The following is a 13,586-nucleotide window of genomic DNA, read 5'->3' on the forward strand; positions in this document are numbered from 1 at the left end:
GAGAACAATTAGGTGTAGGATAGAGGGGGAGGGGAGGAAGGAGAGAGGGCCATAAGTGTTTGGGAACATGTTTCCACTACAGTATGGAAATGGAAAAATGCACTAAATGCGTAGATATGCAAATATAGAAATTTGGGTAGACCTGACTGACCTACCTATGCATTGAACTTGAACTTGAAGCAATGGTATTGACCCCATTCATAACATCGCATTGAAGGCTATGCCTATTTCTCACTCTTTTTAAATTTTGCTTTCTTGATTTCTTGTGTGGATTTAAACGGAATAAAAGGGACCCGGCCTGTCTCTTTTGTTTTGCATGTAGGCGTTAAATTATGTTTCGAAATCACATGTGATTAAATGTGAGAATATTTTTATTTCAATAACTTATCAATTTATTAAAATCAATTGATATGAAATTTAATCTCATGAGAATTTTTTCATATAAAAATATTTTATAAAAAACAATTTCAAGCGAATCATGATAATTTTTTCATACAAATGTTTTTTATAAAAATCAATTTCACCCGAACCAAATCAAATGTACAAGTGCACCATCTTCTTAGTACCGGAACATGCCTGTAATTTGAAGGCAAATACGGTACGGTGCGTATTCATCAAGTATCTACCAGTAGTGCCGATATTGTACGTGAAGCTTCTTCATGGCTCTCAAACTTCACTAACCCTCGAAAAATGTGTGTTGCGCGTCAGTGTGTCTTTGAATAAAGTGGGATGGGATGGGATGGGATGTGGGAGGAGAGAAACGTGGGTGCGATTGCTTCCCCTCCATGAAGGCTTTTTGCACACGGCCGCACCACTTCTATTCACACCCGCCATCTCTCTCTCTCTCTTTAAACTGCTCTCTCTCTCAGCTTTACTATGTGCTTCTTTGTAGGGATACTTATATTGGTGCAGTTTAGAGAAAAAGAGATGGCAGGGTGTGAATGAAAGTAGTACGACTGTGTGCAAGGACCCTTCCCTTCATGGAGGGGAAACAATCGCATAGTTTCTCTTGGAAGTAAGAAACCCAGCTCCCCTGATAGGCACCATTTCACACCTGAGCAAAAGGTATGCACTCAACTTCCTCTGAAACCCTATTTCCCCCTTTTCTCTTTCTGTTCTATTATTTGACACCTTTCTCTCTCTAGGAACCAGGATGGAGAAAGTTTATGGCATACATTGGACCTGGTTTTCTTGTCTCACTGGCCTATCTTGATCCTGACAACTGTAATTCCACCTCCTCTTACTTTGCTCTCTCTCTCTAAATCATAATTTTCTTGGTTTTGTGGTCAGATTACTTTCTCTCTCTATGTGGGACTAAATCGATTTGTTGTTACAGTGGAGACGGATCTTCAAGCAGGAGCAAGTTACCAGTACGAGGTAGGATGAGAGATAAGATTCTTTTTCATTTCGTGTTGATTGGGGTTTGTTTGTTTTTTCTTTGGGTTTTGATGCTGAAAAATAATGTATGATTGTTCGTGTAACAGCTGCTATGGGTGGTGCTTATTGGTCTCATCTTTGCTCTCATAATTCAGTCATTTGGAGCAAACCTGGGAGTCACTACAGGTAGAGAGAGAGAGGGCAGAAAGAGTGTGGAAAGATAAGGGGTAATTAAAAGCAAAGAGAGAAAGGACTCGATTAAATCAAGAGAGAAAAAGCCTATTTTAATTATGGAAAATGGTTTCATAAGGATGCCGCCTTATCAAAATATTAACGCCAAATCTCATAATTCAAGTATTGGAAAACTTTAACATGGATCATTTGGTACATTATGGCTGGGAAAAAATTTGAATTTCAAGCTCTACGTATTGTAACAAATTATCTATGCAAACCGTTTCACTCTAAAAATAAGTCTTTATAAATCCTGTACAGTCTTTTGAGTTTTAAATTTTATTATGGGTGTTGGAAATTGATTGTAGAGCCATCATAGAGATTTTCGTTGTCGAAAGTGCTTTTTAGACAATAATTTAAGGTGAGGCTTTATTTGGTTCTCATAAAACCTATGCATTATAGAAACTTCATCTTTTAATTATGGGTGTCGTTTGTATAAGTTTGCAACATTAAACAATCCAATTAAGGCGCACCTTTAAATTTTATCACAACATGTAAGTTTGGTGTAAAATATTCTTAAGATTATCTTAAAATCTATTTTCATATCTAATTATAAAGTTTTAAACTCCAAAAATGATTAAAATTACGTAAATCTACAAACATAAGAAAATCTTGAAAATAAATGGTTTAGATCATGTGTAGTCCGATGCACTATTTCAAGGACTCAAATTTTTTTTTTTTTTTTTTTTTTTCATATTCATACATCTCGATGTCTAGATGATCAATTAGATGGTTTTTCAACAATAAAACAACTTTTTCCATGGATTTTTGAGGTGCATATATAATTCTATATTTTAAGGTTGCAACCTTATATAAATTGTTTCCTTTAATTATATAGGTCATAGAAAAAGAAGTTCATTGGGATGTCTGATCAATGACCAGATGATGGCGACTCATTGGACACACTTTCAAGTGGGGACATGTTGTGGTGATTCTCAGTGTTTAACTCCTTATTTGACTGTGATGTGATGACGGTTGACATACATCTTTTTGAGCCATGTCATGTGTACAATAAAGAGAAAGGTTTCTACACTTCTCCTATACCATAGAAGATCTATGCTTTCCCTACCATCTAGCCATCCAATTTTGATCAAGAGAGTCACTCACCGTTTGATTTTAGATCCGACATCTCAAACTATTTTATTTTTAGTGTTTTTTATACAAATTGTATGAATATGAAATTTGGTAGATGCCATCTTCTCATTGGGGCGCATCTATAAAAAATATTAAAAATAATTTTTCATAAAATATAATAACCAAAATACGCCTTACAAATTTCAAGGTATTTTGGTCATTTTATTTTATTGAAAATATTGTTTTTATATTTTTCACTAGTGCGAGTTTAATAGAAGATTGGACGTCCAAAATTTGGTGTCAAAATAGTTTATAAAAAAAAATTAAAAATAAAATAGTGTAGAAACGTGACATTGTGATTGGGCCAGTCTTAGCCCTCCATTCAAAATGAACGGTTGGATAAGGGGAAGTATGTAAATTTTATGCTGTAGGGGAAGCATAGAAAGCTTGCCCTACAATAAAATTGCATGTTATATGTAAACACAATCGTCACAACTAACATTCAACGGTTCCGATAAACTGTCCCTTATGGGTTTTGGTGGCTAGCTAATGCATATCTATTTAGATGCAAAAATCCATTTTTACTTTTTAGTGTTAACTTGATCTTTTTTTTTATGAGAATTTAGCAAATGCAAAAAATGCAAAAATCCATCCAGTTATGGATAGTGAACCTAGAAGTTCATAGGTTGCTAAACTTCATCACCATGATCATGAATTTCAAGAAGTAACGGACTCTAAACTATAAAAATGGATTGTTTTCAATTTTTTCTTTGAACCTACATTATTATTCCTATTCATTCTGAGTAACTAGTCACATATGCACTAATGGTTGTAAATATATCTGCCGCCACCCACACGTAAAGCATGTATGAACATTGGTCCCAACCGTCAAATCTTCATAGACTACCGGAATGCTTCTATCACAATGTCACATTGAATACTGTTTGATTTTTAAAATATTTTTTTACAAAATTTTGGAATTAAATTTGGGACATGACCTCACCTTATTGGGGCGTACCTAGCAAAAATAAAAACTAAAATCTTCTTATAAAAATAAATACCCAAAAAGGCCCTGCAAGTTCTAGGGACGTTTGGTCATTTTTTCTCATCAAAAATATTTTCTTCCTATTTTTATCCTCTACACCCTTGTTAGATGTGTGGACACCCAATATTTCACTTCAATATGTTTTATAAAATAAGAAAAAAAAAAAAAAACTTTGAACCATTAGATCAAGATTTGATGCTCAAGTGCTGAGTTATGACATTGGGACTGAAAGAATTCCAACTGTCCATTCAAAGTTTTCAGTATATGAAACAGAAACGCATCTAGAGTAATATGCCATTCGGTTGAAGTCATAGATCTTCACATTAGATAGAGATTTAGAAGGGGCATGTTTTGCCGTAATTAATTTATATATATATATATATATATATATATATATATATATATATATATATATATATATATATATATATATATATATATATATATATATATATATATATATAATACGATTGAGAATGCCATAATCGCTGTGACCAAATGGCACAAGCCAGTATGAAGTTAATCACCGTCCGTCCAATTCTTTGATGATGATTACACAACAATAGTGGGACCAGTCAAGTCATACCTGCATATCACTCACTAACAAGTTAATTAAGCAGTGATCAGCCTCATTATCACCTGCACCAAGTGCTCGGGAGTGTTACAATATACTTATAGAAAGCCAAAACAAAAGGAAAAGAATGAAAAAGAAAGAAAAAACTTGCTATTCATTTTGTAATGGTTTTTTTAGGTGTAAATTTTGTGTAATAGGTTTGAAAGCTGGAGCTTTGGATAGCATCGCTGGTTTTTGTAATGGTTACTTGCTACTCTAGGGAGATGGCCTATGCAAAGCCCAAGGCATTAGAGGCATTGAAGGGAATGTTCATTCCCAAGTTTAGTGGTAGTCATGTGACAGGTGCTGTGCTCGCCATCATTGGGGCTCTTGTTATGTCGTAATCGTCTCTCATGATCTCTTTATGTATATAGAGAGAAAAAAGCTAATGATAGGATGTCACGTAAAATGAGTAGTAGTTTCAGTAACGCATGCTTCTATTTAAATTTTAAAATGTTTTATAAATTGATTTCAGCTAAAATTTTGCGCATCTGTTTTAATAATTTTAGCCTAAATTTTAAAATGAAATATCAAACAAATCCTAAAAAGTAGTGGGGGTAATTTTGCGCATCTGTTTTAATTGTTTTATATTTAAGTTAAAATTTTATATTTGTTTTAATTTAAAATATTTCACAGTCATAATTTGATTTTGCTCTCAGCGTTTGTCTTATCCAAGAAGGTTCCCCAGTCCGTTCATGGGATAAATGTTAGTATAAGCATCTCTCTCTCTCTCTTTATTATTATTATTTTCTGTTTTTTTTTTTTTTGGTTCAGTTATAGGAATCGAATTTGAGATTTAGCATTGTTAATATCAACTACTAGCCACTCAACCCCAAGCCCAATCCACTTCAGTTTCTTTTCTTTTTCTTCGATTTGTTATTTATTTATGCCTGATTTTTTTTAATATCTTTTTCAGTCCTTTTTCCATCTGGACTTTGGGTTCACTGGATCCTGTCTCTTCTCTCTCCTTGAGAACGATTTATGCTTCAATCTGAATTAGATTTGTGTATGGGGTGTCACTGATTGCATGCAGATACTTCTTGATTGAGAGTGGGTTTGCACTTTTCATAGCTTTTCTGATAGACGTGGCAGTGGTGTCCGTTTGTGGCACTGTGCGCTCACAGTCGAACACCTGCATTGAGGACAAAGATAGATATGATAATGTTGATCTGAGCACTACATCCTTCTTGCTCAAGGTATCATTCACCCAAAATCTTTTTCTATAAAAGAGAGCACCTTAAAACGATGTGGGGGAATGACACCTTGAGCAAAGAGGATACAATGCTCAGATCAAGGTTGTCATATTTATCTTTGTCCTCATGGGAGATGTCTGACCTTGAGCACATAGTACTTGAAACCGACACCATCGCCATGTTGATAAGAAACGCCATGAAAAGTGCAAATCCACTTTCAATCAAAAAGTATCTGCATGCACTCTGTGACACCCCAGACATAAATCTAATTCAGGTTGAAGCATAAATCATTCTCATGGAGAGAGGAAAACACAGAAGAGCAGGTATATGTACAAAAGAACAAGATAGTGGACGGAAAATCTCATAGAAGATGAAAAAGACGGTGGACATAAAGTCTTGTTGATAGTTATAGTAACTAAATATAGAAAGCTCAATATTTGGACAATTTTCCAAGGGTTCAAAGCAAAAACTTACGGCCCAAGCAAAAAAAAAAATTCACAGAACCTTCACCGTGGCCTTAATGTTGCAGATAAAGATGACCACTGAAACCTCGGCTTCAATTCATTTCATGACTATGGACAAACCCACAAGACATACGATTAAGAGAAACATAGATGAAGGATAGAGAGAAGAAGAATCAAATTCTGATGATCAATGGATCACTACCTGCTCTGATACTATATAGAATTTACAATAAAGGAAATAGAGATGAAGGGTAGAGAGAAGAAAATCAACAAGGCATATATGTGGTTCAGCAATGGTGCCTACATTCACAGAGGGGAAACCGATATCTCATTCAAAGGGATTACTATAGTTTAACAGAGATTTATAAAGTTATAACTCTTGCTTTTTAGAAAACAAATCCCATTACAATTGTAATCCCAAAAAATAAAAGGAAAATAGGAAAGTTAATATTTGGCTACTACAACCAAATATAAGAAACTCAACATTTGGCTACTATAACTATCCCCCTCACTATGAGCTTCTTTTTAATTTTTTTCTCTTCTTTTACCATCATATACCCATATTATTGGAAAAAATGTCACAATCACTAGCTGTTGTATTTTAAGTTGTCTAATTTGTCTTTTAATAGCTAAAGATGACTATGAGTTCTAATAGTATTTTATCCTTAATATACCAAATTGAATAGGGTTTGAAGTATTTTATTTCCAACAATTTATAGGTACAGGTCGGTTCAATCAGACCCAGACCTACACCCAAATAGTGTTAGGGTCCAGGTTTTGGAACCAGGCCTAAGTCCAAATTTGAAACCATACCCAGACTTGTTTCGAGTATATCCGGCAGGTCCTGGGTCTTTATTTGAACCCATATCCTAGACTTGACCCACGTCTTTTGTGGAGCTCAAAGGTACACTTCCTCCATCGGGTGAAAGAGTTCATCGTGTACCGCACATTCAGTAATACAATCTAATCTACACATTCTATTTTGGAGGTCGTATACTCCATCCGATGAAAAAGCTAGCTACATAGAGAAGAAAGATTACTCCGATCATAAATTTTGGGATCCTACCAAGAATCACTGCACGACAATGTTTTAATAGAGTTATTTCGATTTGAGTTTTTAAACATCATATATCCGACCTCCAAAATTTTAGAAATATTTTTTTTTCTAGCCTACAGAGTGTGATCCTTGGGTAGAAGAGGTTCCATCCCGAAAATTTCGGGGCCCAAAAAAATTGTACCTACATGATTGAGTTTTATTTGGAGACGAGTGAAAAGAGAAACAGATTTTTTTTTGTGTGAGTAAGTCAAGAGACGGCCCCTACCTTTGGCAGGAATGGAGCCTAGGACATAGCGTTGCGAATCGTTAAGCACTAACCAATTAAATCCGAGCTCTTTTCTTTGAAGCAGAATCTTTTGAGTTATGAAAAATGCATATTAGAGGAAAAGAGGGCTGAGTGACCATGTGTTTGCATAACCATTGTAATATCTTGACAGCATTTTTTAAACAAATTTGCTCCAAATTCAAAGAAAATGAACAACGAACAAGCATAAAACTTATAAATAATTTCAATATGAAAATCAAACAATTGCTAGTGATCTGCAACAAAATTCAACCACCACCACAAAGTAGAAATAAATCCTAACTACACTTCCCAAGCGCCAACATCCCTCCCAACAACGATTGGCAATCCACATTCTATCCAAAGAAAAATTTAGAAGAAAAAAAAGAAACAAAACCCCCTTTTATCTCCTCATAGAGCTAGAGTTTGAGCAGAACTCCAACCCCTATGAAATCCATGATCCCCACTTAAACCCAGTCTACAGCAAATTATAAACCAAGTCATCCCACAAACCAGATTCACAGATGCATGGAAACGACTCAAAACCGGGTGACACTTTATGGATACTCCCTTCTAAAATCAATTTCCACTACCGATTATGAACTTTGTAGCTAAAAAAATAGTACAAATCTTGTGGATCTATAAACACTTGAAAATGAATGGTCTAGATTATGAAGTTATATTATACACTATTTTAAGGCTTGAAATCCTAGTTTTTATTTCACAACTATAATGGGCAAGATTGAGATGATCAATTTGGAGGTTTTCCAATGCCAGAACTACAATTTGTAGTAAGTTTTGAGGTGATACTTATTTTGATAAGACTACTACCCTATCAAAACATTTTCCTATTTAATATGGTAGTGGATTGGAAAAAATTAAATAATTGAAAGTCAAATCATGCATGTTATTTTTGGAATGAAAGTCAACTCTTTCCTAGAAAAACATGCATATTATTTTATGGGACCCAGTTTCTATGCAACCAAGCCCGCATATGTAGGAATGCGGGCTTCTTAATAAATCTATTTTTGAGATGGATTTTAAGACTTAATTTTTACAAACATTTCATATCTAACATGGAGATCATGAATATGAAAAATTAAATAAATTTTAAAAACTAAAAATAATAGTTCCAATAAGAAAACATTTGGACCATTAGCTTCCATTGTTTTCAGATGGAACACGTGCTTGCATCCATCTTTAAGATCACTTTCTGGACCGCATATGTAAAAATACGGTCCAGCCCGCATGAAACAATTTTTCTATAATAAGAATAAGAGTTTACTCTTACCTAGAGAGACTGGTAGACAATCTTGTTAAACAAATGACTAATATTATATGTGACCATGACATTTCATGTATTTCATGAAACAAATAATGAACATCAAAATCATACTTAATATAGCAATCAAGCTCCCGTATGCTCCGTGCATGGTAATTCTGCCACATGATGTAATAATTATGACTAAAGTTATAAAAGTACTATAACAACAGTACATAGAATACATTTTTCTACTTCTTTTTTTAGTTTTTCTAATTTTTATATATTTTATGGTTTATACATGAAATTTAGTCGGAGAAACATAATCTATATATCATTTTTCTTGTAAACTCATCAACCAGTATTAGATTAGGGGTTCTGTAGAATTGTGATCTGCGAGAGAGACAGGCCTATGGGCCGCTCCATTGTGGACCATCAATAATGTCCGCTTATACAACAACAAAATTGAGAACCCGCGAGAAGAGAAAATTTTTAAAAAAAGGTCAAGGAAAAAAAGGGAGATTTTGGAAGAGAATTTGAAATAGATTGAATGATTAAATCAAATAAATAAATAAAAAAATTAAAAATAAATAAGGAAGTTAGTGGGCTTACTTGCAAGCCGAGACCAAAGGCTTGGCACTTGGAGGTGGTGGCCCGTCTCAGAGTTGTCGGTGCAAGGGTCCGCTTCCATGTCTGTTGGAGAGCTGAGCCAAAAATGCTTGACTTTTGACTGAGTATGATTAGAGATTGAGAGGCTTTTGGGGAGTAGTATGGACCACGATGGTTTAAGGTAGTCTACTGGTGGTACCTAGTGTAATTTTAAAGCTTTGGAAGTCTTTCAAAGGGTTGCAGAGGTGGTTTGAGTTCTCCGCGGTTGGAAGGAGGCCAAGAGGGTCTAGGCTTAAGTCTAGGTCAAAGCTAGGGTTTTTAAGGTGCAAGGGCAAAAAGGTTCTTTTAGTAGAATTAGGGCAGAATGGAGACCTTTCGGACCCTCGAACAGTCTAAAATTGAGATATATTTATATAAAAAATATAGTAATAATGTCCCTGGCCAAGTGGCTGCTCAATTTGAGCTGTAGATCTTCTGCAACAAAACGTTTGTCGCGAGTGTCAAACGGTTTGCCGCAGTATGTGTTGGACAGGCACAATAAAGATGGACTTTTTTCAGGCAATTTAGTGGCATTTTCAAACTTTTGGAGCCGCAATGAAAGGTTAGCCATGTGCAACAAGGCACTAGCAGCTCCCCGGCATAACTACATGCATTTTTGGACAGTTTTTAAGCATTTTCGGGCGGTTTTGGGATTGCAACTTTAGTTTTGTCACTTGCAACGAAGGCTTTGTCATACCCCTGGGGGCTTACAAGAAATCTGGTGAAAAACAAGCTCTGCAACAGGCTTTTTGCCTGTAGCAGCAAAGGCTTTGCTGCCGACATCAAAAACTTTGTGGCAGACAGACCAAAATGGAATTTTTAGCATGCAAATTTGTTCGGATCATAACTTCTTAATGGTATATATCATATTTGAGCTTTTCTTAAACCATTTGGAAGCTTACAACCTCCTTTATATTTTAAAATTCAATTTGGACCAATACGAGTGAGTCTTATAAGGTATAGAAGGCTCAGGCCTTTAGGTGCCAGTTTTCAGGGTTTTAGGTGTCAAAATTGCATACAGGTTAGTTTCCTATGCTTCTTACGCTTATGGGTGTTTTGCATGCGTAATTTGAGGTACTAGGTAGGTCTATAGTCTACGACTTAGGGCCTAGAAGATGACTAGGTCAGGGTCCATACAGTTTCAGGGTTTTTGGTTTCTTAGAATTCCGACAACTGGGGACGGGGAGTTTATATTTGAAATAATAAATAATTCACAATTAAGTAATGTGCAAATATATTGAGAAAAATAATGAGATTTTTGGCCCACTACTAGACACTCCGACAAGTATTGGACACCAACAACCATGTTCATGCAACACTGCTTTTAAGCTGTCATTTGTCTTTATTCCATTTCTCAAGTTCATCTGCAGCCCATCAAAAATGGGTCCCCACAAGCACTCCATTTATGCGCATTTACTCCTCTCTATTACTCTTGTAATGATCGAAACCTACTGACTTAAAATATGAACAAATTAAAAATTAGTTCGTGCAATTTAAAGCAATGTGAAGTGTTGGAAAAAATCCCAAGAGAATAATTTGGAGGTTGGGTGTTGATATTTGAGAGAACCAATAAATATGTGGACATAAAACATGAAAATGTCGACTCTTTCCCAACAAGAAGTCAAATATGCCATAAAAAGCAATAGAAGTGTATATTTAAATAAGAGAACAAATACCTAGGCAAAGTAAACTAACTATGAAAAAAGTTAAGTTATAAAAAATGATTATTATGGAAAATGAAAGGCCCAACAAACATATATAGAAATAGGGCTGGCAACAGGCTAGGACCCAATATCCCCGCAGCTTAGTTTGGTCCAGGCTGGACCTTGTAGGACCTATAGCTAATAGATTAAAAAAAAATTATTGTAAAATGATAGGGGCAAACTCGAGGTTAATAGGGCCAAGACAGGACCTGGCCCGACCCTCGGAGTGTCGTAAGCTTCACCCAGCCCTTAGGCCCTAATTTTTTAGGACTTGGGCAGTTGGGGCAGGTCCATCCTACCCATTGCCTGCCCTAAATATAACTTCCTACATATCATTTGAAAACAATCTAAAAGAATATCTACTAACCTCCCCCACCACATACTTGATGACACACACGTTACAAAGAATGAATGAGGTGACTATTATGATGATAGCAAGATTTAAAACAAAGATAATTGAGATTTAATGACTCTAATGAGCACAAAGTACCACTTAGGATGCACGTGAGCATATTAAATATTTCATAATAAGAGTAAGTTTAAAGTTACTTGATTAAAAAAAGAAAAAGAAAAAAAAAGAGTAAGTTATAATATAGAGAATAGTTATAATATATAATTCATAGTGTGAACATAAATGTCAACGATAGAAAAGTCCACTGAACCTATCTTCCTCAGGTTCTACCTCAATTTGCCTTTAAATTTTTTAAACTTATTAATTTTTTCTAAACATTAATGTGATTGAAAGGAGATCTAAATTTTAGATCTATATATTATTAATAAGTGGGTTCTTTTGAGATTAAATATAGTAAGCTCCAGAAGGAGCATTTAAAATTATAGTTTAGTGTAGATGCAAGCACAATTTTACATGCATGTATGCAGTATTAAATGCGTCACAAATGCTTTTTTTTATATTTTTAAAATAACTAATTCTTTACACAAAAAGATAGTATAAGCCCCTATAAACTTGATAAATTATTCTATAACATCTGTAATTCCCTAAAATATAGCACTTTATTTAAATTATATAATGAAAAATATCAATTTATACTTATAGATAAATATTTCCAAATATGTATTAAAATTTGAAATTTTTATAAAAAAGGTTAACATTTTTATAAAAAAGGTTAACATTTTTATAAAAAAGGTTAACGTAACTATCAATAAAAAATTATAATCAAAACCTATCATTAATTAATAGATAAAATTAAAATTAAATTAGGGGAAAAAAAAAAAACACTTCCGCTGTTTTCTTTTTTAAAGGTGAAAGCTTTCACTCTAAGCACGATGAATGCTCTCTCTCAGCACTGGCATCACTGCTCTTCTCGCTTGAAGCATAAAAATGAAGCAATCTCTGTTATTTGATTCTCCATTTATGTATATAGCCCTGAACCCGAGCTTTGTAGAGGAGGTTGCACAAATGGAGAGTGTCATTTTCGTACGGAAATGTATATAACGAGACAAAAGAGATCACAATTATTATCGACCGTTAGATTTAAGATTGGGTGGTTGAGAGTGTATCGTTGTTTGGGCATAAAGTGCAAAACAAAATTTATTGAATGTTGCGACGCAGTTTCTTCTATTGGATTTCACATCTAATGGTCAAAAATGATTTTATCATCTTTGTATAAAATGCATGATCTCATAATATATAATCCCTTATCTGGCCTTTTAAACAAGAAGAAGGCCAAATTGGTCATTTTACCTTTAAAAAACTTTAGTTGCAAGATCTGTCATAAATTAAAACAAATGGAACCCAATATTATATTATAAAACGTATCTTGCATGTTTTGATATCTTTAAACGTGTAAGATAACTTAGATTTCTAGGTGTAAGTGAGGGAGTCAGAGTTATCAATTAAAGTAAAGGGAAGTATATAGTATTTTTATTTCAAAGTTGGTCATTAATACTACATCACATTAATGGCATGGCACTCCCAAAATTTGAATCCAAAGAGTTTAGTTTAATAAGATTTCGGATATTGTCAAAAAAAAAAAAATAGTACTTCTAAATTGATCTTTTATCTTGAGTAAACATATAGTATAAATCCAATTTAATTTAACATTAAGTATAAATTAAAAAATTGTAGCAGGTCAGCTTTATTAATTAAATCAATAGAATTATGTTTAAATTATAGCTATTTTGATCATTTAGTGAGTAAAAGAGATAATTCATGTTTTCAACAATTTGCCAAGCACTTGTATGCATTTAGAGTGGTAATAAGTCATATTGCTAGATGTATTCCCATATTAAAAATTCCCATAATCAAAAGCAACAATGAAGAAGACGAATGGCTAGACGTACTTGCATCAATATAATATTAAACTTTTTATCTTAATTAATAATTTTAATAATATTATTAATTAAGAAGTGGTGTAGTTACAACTAACCATGCTGAAATGGCAACATTGAAACATGAGGTGTCAATTTGGAGGAAAAAAAACTTGGGGAATAGGCCGGTGACTCATTTAATGTGATCAGCTGGTGTAATAAATCCTATAGACCACATTGGCGTTAACGCCACTTTGGTTATAGGTAATGGAGAGGATGCTTGATTGCTGTGTGAGTTTTATCCATGTCTATAGGGGGGCCTATTGCCGATGATCTAGCCAAGAATGGTCCATCTTTAGACTCTTTGGT

The 13,586-nt window shown here is 34.2% G+C and overlaps 1 protein-coding gene across 1 annotated transcript in view; it reads left to right on the top strand.

The window, feature by feature from the left end:
• Positions 1-698: 698 nt before the first annotated feature.
• The window catches only part of LOC18431851 (metal transporter Nramp6.2), a 43,042-nt gene continuing 30,154 nt past the window's right edge, over positions 699-13,586 (top strand). Inside the window, exons 1-5 of the mRNA XM_088852135.1 lie at positions 699-1,065; positions 1,146-1,224; positions 1,337-1,377; positions 1,485-1,563; positions 11,156-11,177. Coding sequence (XP_088708261.1) covers positions 1,167-1,224; positions 1,337-1,377; positions 1,485-1,563; positions 11,156-11,177 — 200 coding nt within the window. The 5' untranslated portion in view covers positions 699-1,065; positions 1,146-1,166. The remainder of the gene's footprint in view (positions 1,066-1,145; positions 1,225-1,336; positions 1,378-1,484; positions 1,564-11,155; positions 11,178-13,586) is intronic.

This window comes from Amborella trichopoda, chromosome 11, assembly GCF_054954075.1.
Source record: "Amborella trichopoda isolate Santa Cruz 75 chromosome 11, AtrichopodaSantaCruz75HAP2 v2.0, whole genome shotgun sequence".
NCBI classification, from domain to species: Eukaryota; Viridiplantae; Streptophyta; class Magnoliopsida; order Amborellales; family Amborellaceae; genus Amborella; species Amborella trichopoda.